Source organism: Heliangelus exortis, chromosome 1 (genome assembly GCF_036169615.1).
Source record: "Heliangelus exortis chromosome 1, bHelExo1.hap1, whole genome shotgun sequence".
Classification (NCBI taxonomy): domain Eukaryota; kingdom Metazoa; phylum Chordata; class Aves; order Apodiformes; family Trochilidae; genus Heliangelus; species Heliangelus exortis.
Window position 1 is genome coordinate 154140614 of NC_092422.1, and position 19260 is coordinate 154159873.

The 19260-nt window shown below is 36.8% G+C and overlaps 1 protein-coding gene across 28 annotated transcripts in view; it reads left to right on the forward strand.

Moving 5' to 3' along the window:
• Window positions 1–304: 304 nt before the first annotated feature.
• C2CD5 (C2 calcium dependent domain containing 5) overlaps window positions 305–19260 on the forward strand; it is a 64048-nt gene continuing 45092 nt past the window's right edge. For 6 of the 28 annotated variants that reach the window (XM_071733106.1, XM_071733107.1, XM_071733116.1 and 3 more), the window contains exons 1-8: window positions 585–805; window positions 4991–5077; window positions 6778–6949; window positions 7243–7338; window positions 7878–8033; window positions 10425–10623; window positions 12129–12253; window positions 18581–18666. In XM_071733106.1, coding sequence (XP_071589207.1) covers window positions 716–805; window positions 4991–5077; window positions 6778–6949; window positions 7243–7338; window positions 7878–8033; window positions 10425–10623; window positions 12129–12253; window positions 18581–18666 — 1011 coding nt within the window. In that variant the 5' untranslated portion in view covers window positions 585–715. Of the gene's footprint in view, window positions 454–562; window positions 806–4990; window positions 5078–6777; window positions 6950–7242; window positions 7339–7877; window positions 8034–10424; window positions 10624–12128; window positions 12254–13234; window positions 13387–16257; window positions 16450–18580; window positions 18667–19260 lie in introns of those variants that run through there. The other 22 variants (XM_071733097.1, XM_071733096.1, XM_071733095.1 and 19 more) reach the window with 11 other exon arrangements.

Sequence of the window (19260 nt, forward strand, 5' to 3'; positions counted from 1 at the left end):
CCAGTCCGACATCCTGCTCCGAACCCCGCAGAGCCGCAGGCACAAGGCTGGATGTGTCAAGAGAGATGCGGAGCGGCCAGAAGGCTGGAGGCGGCCCCAGCCCGGCCCGGTCCGGCTCGGCCCATCCCACCGCGGGCGGCACGGCAGTCCCGAGAATCGATGACTCGGCGCTCAAGCATCCCGACTTCCCTGGGAAAGCGTTACGGCAGCGGTAGCGCGGAACCCATCGAGGAGTCGGCGTTCGACTTCCAGCAGGGTCTCCGTGCCCGCGGCGCCATCTTGGCTGAGGGGCGGGGCGATACCGGCAGTGGCGAGCTGCGTGGCGGCGGGGGGGACGGGGAGAAGTAGGAGGGAAAGAGGAGAACTTTACCCCCAGCAGAAAGAGAGTATGCATAGGACTCCCGGCTCTTTTCCCTACACCCGTTATTGTCCGCCGCTTTCCGCGGTAAGCCGGTAAGTAGCGCATGCGCCCAATATGCCGTTCCCTCCCCGCCCGGTTGCGTCATGGCGCCGGCTGCGGGCAGCGGCAAACCGTTGCTCGGCGAGGCGCATGCGCATCCGCTCCCCCAGCCAACCGATTCCCCCCCCCCGCCTCCCAATTCCTCCACACCCCCCCCAGCTCCCGCCTCTCTCTCTCCTCTTCCCTGTGGCATTCCATGGGACACGCGTTGTTGTTTTCTCCCTTGCAGCCGAGGGGAGGAGGAGGAGGAGGAAGATGCCGGGGAAGCTGAAGGTCAAAATCGTGGCAGGGCGCCATTTGCCGGTGATGGACCGCGCGAGTGACCTGACAGACGCCTTTGTGGAGGTTTGCGGGGGGATAGGCGGGAGGGGAGGAAAGGGAAAAGGGGGGTGGGCAACTCCGGGGATGTCGCGGAGGGAGCCCGGCAGGTGCCTCAGACGCGCGGGCCCGCGCGTCTGAGGCACCTGCCGGGCCCCCTCCGCGACACCCCCGGTGACAGGTGGCACCGCGGTCACGTAGCGCAGCTCCCCTCAGACACGGTCCCACCCTGGGAGGTGTTGTAGTGGCGAGAATGCCCGGGGATATGTGGCCGTGTGCGTGGGGTTGTTTTTTTTTAGAAGTCGTTTTATGTTTTTTTAAAATTTATTTATTTATTTATTAACCTTGGGCGGTGGATTTTTTTTTTTTTTTCTCATTTATTTATTTATTTAGGTTTTTTTTTAAGCTGACAGCCGGGTAGGATCGGGAATGGCATGTTAGAAATGTTCCGCTCCTTCCCAGAGGTTGGCTGGAGGTTGTTAATGAATGGCTTCTTGTTGATACGGCGGTCAAACGGAATCCATTTCAGGATAAGCAGGATGGAGAAGTAGTGAAAAGCGTGTTTAAATGTATCTCTTGAGTATATGAAGTGCCGAGTGGTTGCACAAGCTTATATGGCACTTTTAAGGCCAGTGTTCCTATTTCTACTTAATATATTTAAACTGCAGAAATGGATTCAAAGAGTATTTTTTTATTTAATATTTAATACTGTGGGCTGCTCAGATCACCCTATGACAGCAAAAGTATCCAATTTAAATCTTCTCTGTTATCATGTAATTAACAGACAAGATATCGTGATGTTTCTCAGCAAGAGATTTTAAAATAGGTTGATGTGATCCTTCCTTCTAATGATTCATTATTTCCTAGATGAATAACCCTAGAATATCTCAGCAACATTCCATAGATTTGGAAATAATGCTCTCAGAAAAAGCAAGAGGAATGTTATGTAAATGCAGTAGTTGGAGTTGGTGCAATAGAAGAACAGAATTAAGGCAGGAAGACAGAATGTCTTTCTAGAATTGTGTAACGTGATAATATTGATAGAAGAATAGATTTTGGGTGTGTAAGTCCTGATTCAGTGTGGTGATTGAAAATCTGATTTGCATTAAACACTAAGCCTGTTGCTTAGTGGGTCAGTAAATTGGTACTAAGGAATATTGCTTTTCAATGGAGCTGATATAGTATATAGTTTTATTTTACTGAATGACAGCCATTCAACTTAATCTTCCAGGTTTTGGTTTCAGATGTTTCATCAGTTTTTAATTCATTATCACTTCTTATGTAATTCACATTTGATTAATAGGCTGCCTACAGCAACTCTATGAGACAGGGAAAACAGGAATGGGAAAGAAAGCTCTGATGAGTTTCGTTTGGCCTGGTTTTATGCTGTGTTGACAAGAAACAGCTCTCTTCACTTGTTGGTCACTTGTTCCCAACCCTGCTCCAGAAATGTCAACCCCATTGAGAAGCTGTGTAGCAAAATGGTTTTGAGAATTCATCTGGTTAAAGTCTAGCTTAGCAAAAAAGGAAAAAAATTTTCAGAGAGATCAGTTTGGTTGCCCCTGGGTTAATGTGCAGTTTCATGAATGTCTTGGCACAAATGAGGCTACAGAAATACATAGATCGGGCCTTACTTTTAGGGCTGATTCTTAAAAAAAACTGTTGCGATTTTTCTCAAAATAGATAGAGCTTTGTAGTGAAATGAGGCAATCAGGTGTTGCTAATTACGAGGTGGGAGGCGTGAGCTTGTGTTAAGCCCACCTGTGCCCAATTAGGGCTGACCCCAGCTGCGCATGAGCAGGATTGGGGACCAATAAAAGGTGAGGCTTCGAACTCACAACCTCGGCATTGCTCAGCTTTGTACTGCTGTGTAAGCACCGCGCGATAACCTGATTGCGCCGCTGGAGCCCCCTCCCGTCCCCCTCCCCTTTTATTGGTCCCCAATCCTGCTCATGCGCAGCTGGGGTCAGCCCTAATTGGGCACAGGTGGGCTTAACACAAGCTCACACCTCCCACCTCGTAATTAGCAACACCTGATTGCCTCATTTCACTACAGAGCTTGAAGCAATTGTTTTATTTTTCTGAAAACCGTTACAAAACGTTTTCACCTTAACAATGGAAGCTGAAGTAATTGCCAGTTGATTGCAAACCTTTAGTTCCCTTTTAAAATTTTCTATTACAAATCTAATGCAAATCTAGAATTGGGAAAGAAAATGAGACAAGAGTTTAGTGCTCTGACTTGGCTTGAGGTATGCATAACTTTGTTGGCCTTTGCCAGCATGTGTGATCTAGAGGAAATCAGCACAATTTCTTCTCTGATTATACTTCTGAATTTTTAGAGAGGACAGCAGTGTAGGGCTTGATTACCTCTACTGGCTTTGACTTAGCTTGACTACTGGAGAAGTTCAGTTATAGATGCCTGGGGCTCCAAGGGAACTAATTTACTCCCTGGATAACAAGAAGAAATAGGTTGGGTGGAGCTCCAGCCTGGTGCCTCTTGGCACCCTCTGGTATAATGAAGTAGTTCAGTAAAAACATGGTGTGATGAATACACATTCTGAGTGGCAATGCTGCTAGGTTTTTGTATGCACATAGGCTAGATACACCTTTTGTTAGCAAGATGATTTTTAACAGTGAGGTTGCCTAATACTGTGTTTTCATGCCTCCCTGTCTTTAACTTTAAAGTGTACTTTGAAGTAGTTTTTTTTAAAAAAGCATTACTATTACTATTTATTGAACTAAATAGGGGGCACCATTTTAAAAATTTGGTTTTTCAGTCACAAATGCTGTACAGAGCTCTGCTGACTGAGGTACTTAGGGTTATGTATACAGAGGCCCATGTGAACTCATACTCCAGTTCTGCAGTAAAGTTAATTGGGTGTTCTTAAGTGCAGCATTTCTTCAGAGCTAGGGCATGCACTTATGCAAAATAATGACCATATGATTAATGCATCTAAAGTGTTTATTTAGTACTTTATTGAGCAAAAGTATTTTAAAAGTTGCTAGGCATTTCTCAAAAGCAAAGCCTAAGTTTAGTCTCCAAAATCCTTCAGACTTTTAAAAAGAAAATGGCATTCAAAATCCTGAACTCTCTTTGACTACAGCATTTCTTTTATATTACTGAACTCATTTTTTCCTTAGGAAACTTGAACAAACTAAAAACCATAGCTTTGGGTATTTCTAAATACCATGAGATACTTGATATGAGTTGAAATACTAATTATTTTTACAGGCAACATTCAGAGAATAATGTTTGTAAATGTGTTGGACTGAAGTCTACAGTAAAATAACTTATTACATTGTGCAGCTTGGTTTCTGAATATAGGGAGCATGACAGAAATAGAGTTTCACTTTTTTTTTTTCAAAAACAAAACCAAAACAAGCAAACAAAAAAATTACAAACAAAACCAACAGAAAATCCCCTGAAATAGACTCCTAGGGAAACCAAATAGAGAGTGCTGAAATACGTGGCTAAACTACATTAATTATTATAAGTATAAAGAATAATCATTCTTCAGTAACTGGGGATTGCAGGGATATATATAGAGGTATGTATAAAGATATGTCAACCCTATAACCTCTTTGCCTGTATGCTTTCTGGAATTTTCTGTATTTTAGGGAAGAAATAGAAACTGGTTAGATACTTCCCCCTTACTGCTCTGAATTTACTGATAAGTGTCCCACATATCAAGACTGTAGGTAATGGAGGTGGTTTCAGTTATTTCCTGTTGTGCACCTGGGGAGATTTCTTAAATTTAAGAAATCAACTCACCAATGCTACAGTTTATTTCTGTATTTCTTTTATACATTGTCAGTAAAGTGGGTTTAGAAACCCTAGGAAGAACAGTAATAGGACATAAACTTTGGATATTTAGCTAGAATACTTTTGTTTTCAATATTTCTAAACAGAAGGCAGAGAGAGTATACCAAGTGTCTCTGAATAGACAATATAAATGGTATTTTTATCTCTCAAGAGATGGAGAAGGGAAGCAAACAGTTTTAATAGTGGGAGCATTTTACTGGAGGTGTTATTACAGGGAATGCTACTTACTGATATATTTGAATCAATAATAAAAAAAAGCCACTGTGTCTGTTAGTCTGAGGATTGGTCGATACTGAAATGTGCCTTTAAAAATATTTGCATGTATAAATTTGAGTTTCCAAATTTATTTCATAATATTTATTATTAATAATTGAATGTTTATATTTTAGGTGAAATTTGGAAATACGACATTTAAGACAGATGTGTATCCCAAATCACTTAATCCTCAGTGGAATTCTGAGTGGTTCAAATTTGAAGTAAGTCTTGTTTAAGAGTTTGCCTGTCTCTATATAGACACTGTCTTTTAGGTGCCCTTAATGAGAGAACTTCAGTTCAGGCAGAAAATGAGTTTTGAGGGCTGAAGTGTATTTCTTTTTAAATACACATGCAAATCTAGCTACAGTTAGACCTTGTTTGCTAAAGGTGTCTCATTGGCTTTTTAGGACTGTTTGTAATGATAAAAGCTTGCCAGATTGGATCCAACTCAAATGTTTTCTGGGTAATACTAAAAAAGATAAGACAGAGGTGAAAGTGGGGGGTATGTAGCATTGTAGATTATAATAAAATATTATTAAAAAAATGAAGAGGACAACAATCATTGGACCCTATCTTTTCCCATTTCCCTTTTGTAACAGTGAGGGCACTTAGCATTTTCCTGTAATTACTTGTTTCTTTCTAGAGTCTAATTTGTTGATGTCCTTAGACATTATGCCCTGAAAAGCATTTACTATTTTTTTTGTTGTTGTTACTGCATTTTTAATTACTTTTAAAACAAATCATGTGATGGTATTTTAAATAAATTACTGTTAAACCGTTTAACTGTATAGCACTGGTTCATGTGTAGTGTTCTTAGATAATATTATAGGATAGACATGGTTGTAAATATATGTATATGCCCTAAGTGATGTAAAAGCTGGTAACATTAGGAATATTTTATAGCAAATATGTAATAGTAATACTAGGCAGATTATTAACCAACAGGGAATTTTTGATCTAGGCCATCTCTTAATCAGCAGTCGTTATTTCAGAAAGTAGTGCTGTGATGTTGAAGTTCAATCAGTTTTCTTTAATCTTGCAGTTTCTGAGGTAATTTTGGGGGGAGGGAAAGAGCTGATCTTCATGGGGGTCTAAGTGTTTATACTGAAAGAGTATTTTTTACAATAACAGGTCTCAAAATTCTATCATTTTGCATGGAAAAGTGGATTTGGGCCACAAAGAATTTCACATTTCAAAGAGTGGAAAAAAAACACTAACAGCTTAAGACATCACAAGTGTGTGCATGTGTGTGTAGCTTGATCTTCTTGCAAGACTACATGTTATAATTCTGCAGACATTTACATGAGTCATCCCACTGCATTTAGCAAATCTGATTCTTGGTTTCTGATGCTCAACATAAAAAGCTGTAGAATACCTGTGTTTATGTTTTAAAAAACAGTTCATGTATCATCAGATTGATTATTGCATTAATCTAGATAATTGCATGTCTGAAATTTCTGAATTTCTACAGAGGGTTGTATAAAATGTCTTCTTTAAAGCCACTGATCAGTTCGGAAGGTTAAAAACACCAATAATCATATCTGCAGAGTATAGTAATCCTCTGAGATGCTTTATCTTAATTTTTTTTTTTTTTTCCAAATGAAAAGTATATTGTGGAGATGGGTAACTCTCTAGGGAATGTGACTTAAATCATGTGAATTTTAACATGTGGTAATGACTGTAATCTTGCTTTTTTGATTGTCTCCCACTGGTATTTGTGGTTCCAGGATCTCACCAGTCTGCAAATAGTAAAATCAGAAAAAATGAATGAGCTGTGTAGATACAGGAAATGAAAATTACAGATTTGTCTGTGTCAGGTCACTGTATGTAACTAAATCTCCTCTGTCTTGCATTTGTTTTTCAGCAGTGGTTCCCTGCATTTTTAAAAAAATACTGATTCCATGTTAATATTTGGTTCTAGGTAGATGATGAAGAGCTACAAGACGAACCTCTCCAGATCACAGTTCTCGATCATGATACCTACAGTGCTAATGATGCCATTGGCAAAGTGTACATAGATATTGATCCCTTACTCTATAGTGAAGCAGCTACAGTTATTTCAGGGTGGTTTCCAATTTATGATACCATTCATGGTAAGATTTGCTAATTTAGAAGTATGGCAGTGCTGCTGGATGTGTAATCTGCTTCTTATAATCTTAATTTTGTAACATTTTAGTAATTTGTAGTAATTCTAGACTTGGAAATGCCTGTTGAACCAAGCAGTTCTAGCAAGCCAACAGTAGTATTTGCAGAAAAACTAGCTCAATGGTAATACAAAGTTAATTACAAATACAGCATTTATTACTGATAATAGGGAATATTAATAAGGCTAGTTGTGTGTTCATTTGTGATACAACTTCTAATTTTGCATGGTTTTTGTTGATAGGTATACGAGGGGAGATAAATGTGGTGGTGAAAGTAGATCTCTTCAATGATTTAAACAGATTTAGACAGTCATCATGTGGAGTCAAGTTTTTTTGCAGTAAGTAGAGGAAAACAGTTTATTTGAACAGAAAACTTTTCTTTCCTCCTTTTCTTTCTTTCCTTGTTCTGGCAGTTTCCCTTCTTTTACCAGCTTTTGCATAAGCCCAATGGAGATTTCATTGAAGGAAGTTGCAAATGCAGAAAATTGTTTAGTTTTATTTCCTTTTTTTTTCTTTTAATAAATTTTTACTGTTCATATTTAGAAACAATGTAAATAACTTATTTTTTTTTTTACCCCCTTTCTTAAGTTGCATTTCAGTGCACATTGTTTTATTTTGTGTGCATATCCTGCTAAAGAGGCACAAAGTAAAAAGGTTTCATAATGGAACATGTTGTAACTGATTTACTGGACAGTTAGCAGTGTTCCAGGGTCTCCAAGAACAAAACTGCTTGTGTATGTCCACATTTTAACAGAAAATCATGTAGGTTACTCTCTGGAATCATTCACAGCACTTTTTGTGTCTAATCTTATGTTTTTCTTGGAATTACATAGTTGCATGCCCTACATCTTAATGTATATATATTTTTTTTTAACAGCTACATCTATTCCTAAGTGCTACAGAGCAGTAGTAATTCATGGATTTGTGGAAGAACTTGTAGTTAATGAAGACCCAGAATACCAGTGGATAGACCGAATTCGTACACCAAGAGCATCAAATGAAGCTAGACAGAGACTTATTTCACTCATGTCAGGTATTGAACATGTAGGCTGCAGTGGTTATTGCTGCTTTTAAAAATATTGCCACTTAATAACTTGCTTAAGACAAAGTCGTATCTGAGTTTTGGTATTAATTATGTTTCCTTTTTCAGTTTGCAGTCTTTTCCTTTTTTGAAGGTTCTTTTGCTCTAACTGATGGTCAGTATGTCAGACTCCTATTAAATTTTTTAACTTCTTGTTGAGGCCATGGTACTATCGAATTTGTTGGATGTTTCTAGCAAGGTCAGAGGAACCTGTGGAACTTTCTTCAAGATGTTCTTAATCCATTTGAGGAGTATTACTAGAATTTTGACTCACATAATTAAAATAATGAACTACTCCACCCTCTGAAGCACTTTGAAGCATATGTACAAATACCACCTCAAATACAGTGTGCATTCATCCCATCCCAGTAAGACAATACAGTCTTACTCATCCCGTCTTTTTGAAGTTAAGATTGTTTCATTCTTTCTCAATTTGTATTGCCTTGTGTTGAGTGACTTGAGTCAGTTGATGTTTCTACAGTATCAAGTATCTTCACAAGCTTTTTTTTTTTTTTTTTTTGTGAAAAGGGATACTTATAAACAGCACTTGTGAACCAGCCCTTTTTCAGTGACAATAGTACAACAGCCCTTTTTCAGTGACAGTACAGTTACAACAGTAAAAAACACCCCTATTCTAGAATACTCGTATGCTAAGACAAGAGACAATCAATTAATAGAGATGGACAAAATAGAAGGTCTTAGTGTTACAAAGAAATGGTGAAAAATAGCCACTAAATGGTAAACTGGTTCCAGTTCTCCAGTGTGCTTTTGATGTTTTCAGGCTTCTTGTAGGTACAGCTATGTTTTAAGGAAGATATTAAAAGAAAAAGTGATGAGGGTTTTGCAAGCATGTGTGGAGATCTCTAGTAATTGGGGCAACATAAAAGAGATCATGGAGATGTGACTCAGGATCTTCACTAGGAGAGCAACCATGTTTTGAGGAGGAATAATATGTGAATAATCAGTATTGCTGTAACTAACATAAACTCACTTCTTATGAAGTGGATGCTTTCTTATGCCTTGCCTTACATGAATAAAAGTGAAAATGGATAAAGTAGTACATTTTTATTTATGGATTTTATTAATATTTTTATCACGGCAGTGCTTGGGAGGGAAAGCCCAAAAGACCTCATAGCAATACTGTTTCATGTCATGCAATATAATGCTTCACATTGCAATCATTGTTAGAGGTGGCCAGACCTGAGGCATCCTGAAGAAATCTAACTTCTGAGAATGACCCAGGATGTTTGATAGATCTCTGTCATACTAAGTGTTGTGTATGTGAAAAAGAATTCCTTCTCAGCCTTAGCTTGAATGGAATCCATAGCAATTTTCACTGGACTAGAAATTTTCTTACTCTGCCTTAACCTTAGAGCTTATTTGAGACCATTACAGGCAGAATTTCAGCCTCTGGTAAAAATCTTACAATAGGAACCTGTTCTGTTAATTTTAAAATAGAGCTTCTAGAAAGAAGTAATGATCATTTCATTCCACTTGATGTCTTACCATTATTGACATTGGGACTGTTGGGCTATCCTCTGTGACAGTGAGGCTTTTTCAGTTTATTGACAGAGAATTTGAAAAAACCTATTTTCACCAGAAGAGAGGTTGTATTTTCTACCTAGTATTACCAAGACTTATCTAGCTACATAGATCAATGAAGTTTTGTTTTTTAAAATGAAATAAATTTTAAAAAGGCAGACTCTACTCCTGTAGTTAGAGTATTCCAGTCTTTGTGTGCAGCTAATACAAGAGAAGTGGCAATCTTTGTGTTTGCAGTCAGAGTGGTGTATATACTACTTTGTTTTGTTTATTTGGTGTTACATTTTGTAGATGAGGCTGCCATTTAAACACCCTTTATTTTAAAAGAGGAAAAAGTATGAATTAGGATGAAATATCTTAATTTTTTCAATAAAAAATTAAAGATGCCTATGCACATGGATTTCAGAGGCGTTGCATTGTTCTGAACTGTATGGAGTATTTAGAAGCTTATGTGTGCTCCAGCACACATCTTGACCACCTCTTTCTCTCTCTAAATAAATGCAAAAGGGAAAAATGAATGAAAATAAAAACCAGAAAAAAACATTTCAGAAATAACACGCCATTTTGGCAATTGGAATAAATTTGGAGAAAAGAGGAAAATGAGCTTTGCAAATCAAGAATATCACACTACGTTATAGGAGGCAGAGATTGTGACCAGCTGCTTGGCATAATTATGTGAGATTGGATCTATTACCTGTTTTACTGCCTTGGCTGGCAATTCCAAAGGGAGAAGCCAAAGATAATGAAATAGATTAGGGAAAGTTCAGTGCAATTATGAGCTCTTCACCTTTTGTTTTGTAGGTGAATTGCAAAGGAAGATTGGCTTGAAGGTGCTTGAAATGAGAGGAAATGCTGTTGTTGGTTATTTGCAGTGTTTTGATTTGGAGGGAGAGTCTGGACTAGTGGTGCGAGCCATAGGAACAGCCTGCACGTTGGATAAATTAAGTAACACATCAGCATTTTTACCTGCATGTAACTCCCCATCCAAAGAAATGAAGGAGTAAGTATGAATTAATAGTTTGTAGGGAAACAATTTTCATCTTTCTTATTTTCATACTCATTCAGTTTTACATAACTGGTGTGATTTGGTTTTTTTCCCCAGAACTTGTTCTTTTGTAGTTTTATTTGTGTGCAGCTCGGTTTATATTCCACAATGTTTTAGTTTGGATTACTTCTTTACTTTGGATTATTTCTTTAGAAGCTGGAGTGGTAATCCGTGCTTAATAAGACTTTTTTGAGTGTATATAGCAATTGTATTGCATATCTTTGGGTTGTAATCCAGCAGTTTCCTGACTAATAAGTAGTTCTGCCTTGACTGTGTGTTTGAACAGTAAAATTTTTGTGAGGGTTTCTTACAATATACCTTCTATTCATGATTTTCCAGGTTCAGTACAATCAGGTTTCAGCATTTATGCTGGGCATATAAGAAATGATAAATTTTTAAATTCAGATAATTCTGTCAGCGACTTAGAGAATGACCCTAAAGTAGTCTCATCCCCTCTTGTGTGCTTTGCTTTTACTGTTGCAAAACAAGTAGGGCTGTTGAAAAACAGGTGGAGTTAAACAGTGGTCTTGCAGAGAAAACTTTTTGTAAAGAGAGGTAGAATTTCTTGGTCTTTGCTATATGTACTGCAGCATGAAACACCTTTGAATGCTATTTTTACATGTTCTACAAATTAATAGAAAATACTTGCAGTCTTCTACAAATTGTTACTATTTGTTCCTTGGATAAATTAGTTATTTTCTGTTCAGTAGAGTGATCCAATTTCTAGCAGGGAGAAACATCACCAAAAAATGTACTACTTCTGCTAAATTTCCAGAGGTATTAATTGATGTAGCCATTTTCATTAACTTGAACTGTTTTGTCATTACAGTAATAATTGGGCGTTTTTGTCATGCAGGCATCAGCATGCTCTGGCTTCTCGAAATTACGGCTTTCTATTTCAAATCATAGCTTATTTAACTTGTCTTAATTTTAAAAAATTGCCATCAAAACAGGTTATGGATACAATGCAACATACAATAACAGGGGTGAATAATAATAATAAAAAAAGGTGGGCCTGGTAGCTACCAACTTAAAAAGCACTCATATATAAATCAGTAATTTTTACTTTGGAGTAAAATGCGGAAATTCCACCCCCCTAAATATTTTTTGTTCAGATTAGTGGTGAATGCTGTCAGAATCATTGTACCCTAGTTCAAAATATAGTAGCGTTTCTCAATGCCAGCAAAATCAACTAATACTTCTTATTCTTGGCTTTACTAACTTGATGCCATGTTGCCAAAGAATCAATTATGCATTCACAAGCTAGTGCTTAAGCTGTTCCTGTCTTTCTTTTTGTTTCATCTGGACTCATGCATGCTAGGAATTTAAATTCTTAGAGTCTGCTTAAAGTAAGAGATCTCCTCTAGCTAAACTTCCCTGAAATCATTTAAAACATAACTTTGCAACCTGTTTGTATGTATTGTTTTCTTTTCTTCCACCTTGGCTGCAAATTCTCTCAGGTCTCCGCTGGTTCATCCGCCAAGCCATGGATGCCGCTCGACTCACAACAGCCCAATTCACACTGCTACTGGCTCACGACTTACTCAGAACTTCTCTGTGTCTGTTCCCACTCTCATCTACACTGGTACGAGACTGCTCAGATTGAAGAGCTGGGGAGAGGCAGACCACAGGCACAGTGGTCACAAAGGGCAGGCAGGCAGGCAGTGTAGGCAGGTACCACCCATCTTTTCTCCCTCATTTTCCCGTGGAGACACCTTCTGTTGTCAGTGAAGAACTACTCTGTGTGCAGCTGATGAAACAAAGGCAGTAGTTTCTTGAAAATGCTTCAGAGTCTCTTCCACAAAGCCACGCTTCGTTTCTTTTTAACATGCTTACTTCCTAAGAAATTAAGTAAAAATAAGTTGATTTATTTGGGGAACATTCACTATTTTACAGTCATTGGAGGAAATCACATTTTGATTGGAGGTCACAATTGCTTTCAAGCCTAATTCAGATATGGTATTTAGGTTTTTAAATGGTCATAGGAAGGGTATGTGCCATTTGTGGAAGAGATGGTTTTAGAGTGCAGGTAAGTCAATCTGTTCATAAATGAGTTGTTTGTTAATATAGTTCCTGTAAAGATTCTCCTCTTTGCTCTGTTTTTAGCTGTGGCATGCTGCTGATGCTATAGGATAAGGAAACATTTTTTTTTTCCCCCTTAAAATGTATATGTGTGTATATACATAAGTGTATGAATATGTATAAACACAAATATAATTTGAAATCATTTTTTCTTTATTAAACTAACTCAAAGCATTGTGTATTTGACCAGATTCTTAATCCATAAACTGTTTTCAACTTTTTCTTTTGCATAAATATAATTTTTTTGTCACATCTCATGCCTTTCATTTGGCTTAATTGTTTCATTGTAGATTATCAGCATCAATCTGTAGAACGCTGAATGGGTAAATCAGCATTTCTTTGCCTCTGGCCTCATCCCCAGTCTCACACCTAAGGAATAGCTGCTGGCCCTGCCCCAGTCCCATCCTGGTGTTTGGATCATGCTGCTGTCAGCCAGGTCCTTTGGCACAGGATTACTGAATATGTTTCCACCTTCTTCTGGCAGGATTCCCTTCAATGAAGATCCCAATCCCAATACTCATTCATCAGGACCCTCCACCCCTCTGAAAAACCAAACCTATTCCTTTTCACCTTCCAAGTCCTACAGTCGACAGTCCTCTTCTTCTGACACAGATTTGAGTTTGACACCCAAAACTGGTAAGGCGCTTCCACCCACTTTTTGTTTATGTTGTGTTTCTCTTTTTATATTTTCATTCAACCCCTTTTTGCTTTTTGACATTTTAAGTTATCAAAATGATGTGGAAATTGAAGACTTCAAATAGCACACCTCAAGCTTGAAAGGATTTCTGTAGGGTGAAAATTTAAATCCTGCCTGTATTTCCACTATTTTGGATAACATCAAAATTACATTTATAACACCACTGTATTCAAGTCAAAATAAATAGTGCCAGGGCAGTAAGGGAGTCCTGAGTAATTGCCTTTTTCCTATTTCCTCCATTTCATATTACATATCATGGGAGTACATTTCTCACCACATTATGTTAAGGACACTGTTATGAAAAAAGTGTAGTCTTGAAGCCTAATGTGTTGTGCTTAAAGTGTGTTGTATACATTTCTCTGTGATTTTTTTTTTTTTAAACTCCTTTTTGCAAATGCAATACTAGAAACGTAGCAGCTGATGTCTTTTTATTTTTCTTGGTGTATAGAAATGGCTTTACCTACACACTATGCATCTTGAAAGTTGCTTAAATTATACTCCAGCCATCTGCAAAGTAGATTTTTCTTTCTCCTTTGGTCCGTCAATTTCTTGAATTTGTTGTTTCTTCCCTCTGTATTTTTCAGCTTCTGGTTAGAATCATGTCGGTAATAATGTCAGCACAATACAAAAAAATTATTGTCTGTTTATTGTCCATTGTGTGACCAATGCCCCAAGTTTTGCTACTTTAGGACAAACTATTTTGCAGAATTGTTTATGAAAAGTTCAGTTGCTTTTTAAACAGTGTTTGAAACTGTGGTATTTGAAACTCACAACATTCTTGCCTCCGTCTAGACAATTTTAAATAATATTAAAGTAGTTGATTCAGCTTGACTCGATAGAACCCCTTTCAAGAATTTTTCCAAGCAGATAAAATCACTGTTGCATTCAAATGCAGTTAATAGTAAATATTTTACCCAGTTTATTCCTTAGACATCTGTTAAAAATTGTTCCCAATTAGGAAGCTGTCTTTCTTACTACCTTTGCTGTCCCCGTTTTTAAGTAAGAAACAAACAAACCCACACTTTTTGTGTGTGTGTCCTTTTCTGTAAATGATGACTGTTCTGTGGATGGTCAGTTATTTAAAGGACCTATGAATATAATGGTGTGCTTATTACACACAACCACAAATTCATGTATTTTGTTTATTGAATATTTGAAAGCCTGTTTCTTTTGATGGTTTTTCATGGTAAGGATCTTGCCATGTGAAGGGTTGAAAAGTAACATAGATGGTCATCTTTAGAAATGTAAATGGTCCCAAATTCTAAAGATAGCAACTCACTGAATTTGTCCTTTTAAAGCAGCAACATTATATCAGTCCTGTCAATGTTATGTATAACCCTCTCATCTTCAATTCTTTCAGAACTGAAAGAGTGTAATTTGTACCTGCTATTTTTTAGGAATTTTTGAAGTCTATAAATATATTTCTTAGTTATCTTTTTAGTATTAAAGCTAACATTGGGCATACTTTTGCTTACTAGCACTGTCTTTTTAGCAGCTGTTAACTTTGCCACAGAAACTTGTCCTAAGAGGATATGCTGGTTGCATTTTAAAATTCTGCATCTTGGTGTTACAGAGTAGATTTTGAGCCTTAATAGCTTAAAAGGGCAGTAGTGCTTGAGTTGTTTGTTTTACCTTTCACCCAAACTGTGATGTTGTGCAGAAGATATTTCCATAACAAATTAAGTAAGTTTCTTTTAAAAATTCACTGTATATAGATAGGCCTCTATGAATTTCCTGTGACAGTTTATTGAGTTAGAATATTTCAGGGTGAAAATTGGGGGTGTTAACGGTTTTTTAAAAAAATGTATATATAAAAAATACAAATATCTCATGTGACACATTCATTGAACACTGTCAGATTTGATACCCATTATTCAGATTGGCCCGTGTAGAAAATGATACATTTTCTCATGTTTCTGCAGCCCATTATTTCTCAGTCAGGTAGCCACTGTGTTCACCTGCTTGAGGTGGAGACTAAACTGGAAAAAAGAGTGCAGATACCACAGTTTCACAGTATGGATAACTAAATAGAGGAGATTGAAACTTTGAGCTTCTTTTAGTTTTCAGTAATTCCGGATCAGGAGAATATTACTTTGATATTCTTTAAGTAGAAGACTTTAATGTCTTTTATAAAATACAATTGCAATTGTGTTAACCATTCTGGTCTATATCTGGCCTAAACATGAGGGGAAATAACTGTGTGCTGAGAATGCTTGTTGTAGTTTGAAGTTATACATCTGCTATGCACAGTGACTTTGTTCCACTGCAAAGTAACAGTGTATCAGGCTGACAAAAAGCATGAGGTATTTTAATCAGGTAATACATTTTGATGTGACATATGTTTGGAGGAAATTGAGAAGGTGGGAACTCCTTTTCTTTGTGGCAACGTAGAATTCTACAAGATTTATATCTCAAAATTATACAACAAATCCATGATTTCTCTAGAAAATAACTTTCCCTATTTAAATAATGAAAGTAATCATGTTAAGGGGGTGAGAAGACTATTATTTAGCCATATTGGTTATCAATTTTGTATAAAACTTAAAAGAAATATTAGATTACCATGGCTTTTTAAAAAATTACTGTCAAAATAAAGTTACTCAGGTCATGACTTTTGAGAACGTGCTTCTCATTCGCATTGTGGAGCTGTATTGTCATTCCATGCCTTTCTTTGTTGAGAAATAATTTAGCAGTAAGTTCTGGTTCATTTTGAGAAAAAAAAAAAAATGCTTCATTTTGATTTCTTCCGTTTGTTTCTTTAGTCATCTTCTGAATCTACATCTCTCTGTCTCTATTACTTTCCTCCACAGCACCTTCCCCACAGAGACCTAGGACTTTCCTGTTTCCCAGCTCCCCTACACTCTCTTGTGATTCCCCACATCTTAAGTCCTGTCTCCTCCTCTCGGGGTCTAGCCTTAACCCTCTACACTCTAGCCATGTCAGCCCAGTTGTTCTGAGGAAAAGTGTTTCTTTCACTGAAGAGCTGCTTCTGGCTGCTTCTGGTAGGATCAATATGTTATGGCCTTTTAAACAAACTTTGAAGAAAATGTTGTTGTTATTTGATACGGGGGCATTTTAACACACAGCCTTCTATAACCCTATGCTTTTGTTCAATGAGCCTCTGAAAACTGCTGGCTACATGACTGTTCATACCATCTCTCAGCTCTGCCCCAGAAGCTCGAAACAGCTTCAGCACTCCTTACAGGGTTGAAAACATGTAGTTAATGCCACAGAACTTACTTCTTTTTCCTCACAAATTTTGCTTTGCTAATTGGACTAAAATGACTCGCTTTTTAAAATCCCTCTCATTCCCTTCACTTTCTTGTTCCTATACGTTGCGTGGAACAAGCACTTGCTCAATATTTATAATTTATTGGACTAATGGCTATCAGATGAATAGCAACTCTGCTCTTTAATCTTTTAAACAAAGCCCATACAAATGTTTTATTTGTACTGCCTCTTTTTCCATTTCACTGACATGCATTATTTTCATGGATTTAAATTGAATAGTTGATATTACTGCTTTTTTTCTGTAGAAATTGTTTTAAATAGTTTGTATTTTTTGAGTTTGTTCCATGTCCAGTATTTATGCTATGTTTGTCTGTATTTAATTTTGTATAGTCCCTGACAACGATCAATGCCAAAGAGTAAAAGCAATTTAATTTTATTTAATGGGACTATACAGATACTAATATTTTTGTTTCCTTATCCAAGAACAGCTAAAAATACTTGTTAAAAATTATAGTGTGTTGCAATTAGATGGTAATGGTAGCCTCGTAATTTTTGAAAATGTTAGAAATTAGCATACATTTAAAAGTCTAGTATTACTTCCATGTATCCTAGTCTTTGGTTAAAACAAATAACTGCACTTTGATGTATATGTACAATCTCATTTATGTTTATTAGATGCTTAGTCAGAAAAAAGGGAAACTAGCAAGGAACTGTTATTTTAAATGAGTTATAAAATCTGCAAAAGGAGATCTTGGCTTCATTCAAAACTGTTCACACTGTGGTGTTTGTATTTCATCCTGCTCCTGACACTTTTTTTTTGTTTTCTATCCTGTGCTTTCCTATACGCTTAGTTGTTTTCTTCTGCTTTGTCAGGTAGCACTGATGGGGTTAGATACAAAAAATACTAGTGGTAGTATATTTTTAGGCATGAAATGTTACCAAGAAAATCTGAATCACCAGCATTGTGTTTACTTTAGGAAAAATACAATCTTAGTTTATTTTTTACTTTTGTGATGTCTAAAAATAGGGCAAATAACTTGTTGTTATACATGTAACCTGCATCTCAACACACTCAGTTAAGAGTACAGGTCCTTGATAACAGGTAATTCAACATCAAAGATATTTGTTTATCTGGTAGAATTTTATGTCTCTTCAGAAAAGCTACTGTATTGGGAGGTAGGGACAGAAGTAAAATATACAAAAGAATATACACTCATGCATTATAGAACTACATCTATTATAGAACTACTTCTGTAATTATGTGTACAATCTCTTCTCAGTGGTTAGGAAGGTGATTTAGTTACTCTGAAACACTCAAAAAGCTAGACTTGTATTCTTATTTTTATTTTTAAACTGGAAATGAGGATGGAGAGAGATACTTGACTAGAGAGTAACCTGGCACAGAGGCATCATTCATCAGTGTGGAATTAATAGTGACACTGCAGCCCTTTTTGAGAAGGGCAGAAAATCTGATTATGTAGTAACTTTCTGTGAAAGGTGGGGAAGGTAGATCTATATTGAAATCATAGGTGAAATTCCCAATAATAACAAGAAAAAAGTAAAAAAACCAGCTGTGTCATGAGAAAGATCTGCAAGCCCAGATCTTTAAATCTTTGGATTCTGAAGCTATTTTAAATTCAGGTTGACAGAAAAAAAGATCTTTCATCAGTTGTTTTTTTTTGTGGAAATGTTAAAAATTCCCTGGTAGTCATGTGAAAACCGAACCCCAAAACACCTTCCGCAACCCAAATTAAAATCTGATCCCCAACATTTTTTTTTCCTGAAAATTGAAGTTATGGGAAAAATATGACTTTTCAGTAACATACATATTTTTAAATCAAAGTTTGATTGCAAATTATAATATATGTTTCTTTGAATGTCATTTGTACTGACACTCTTCAGGAATGGGCAGTGGGAGTGCTGGAAAAGAAGGGGGGCCATTTAAAACTCTTTTAAGACAACAGACTCAATCTGCTCTGGAGCAAAGGGTAAGGCTTTTTATAATTGTGTTTGTGACCTAAAGTGAAAATTTAGCTTCAGTAAGTTGAATGTTTCCTGTTACTTCTTGTTTAAAATTATGCATTATTCTTTGGTCTGAAAACTTATTGAAAATGTTGAATATTTAATAGCTCTTCTATACAAAAATGTATTTAAATTTGAACATATTACTAAAGAATTGAGAAAACTGAAGCAAATAACTGTAATGTGCACAGCACTCAAATGTTGACATTTGGTTTTAGAAGAAACAGTTATACCAAAAATTACTGCTTTTTGGTCTCTATGTTAGTGATGCATCTATAAACTTAATGTTTTACCATCATTTATTTAGTTAAGTTTTTACAGACACCAAATTCAGAATAGTGGAGTAGCTTGAAACAAGGTGAAAATTCCATTTATAACTGCAAAAACTTTCAGTTTTGAAAAATAGAGTTGGTGCATAACTTAGCTTTTGTTCTGCTACATGGAATGGTGTGCATGCAGCCATTAAAAATGGTAACTTAAACCACTTCCCAAGCAATGAGAAGGCTTTATAGATACACATCTTCTTGAAGAACCTCTATAGGATTGAAATGCCATTGTTA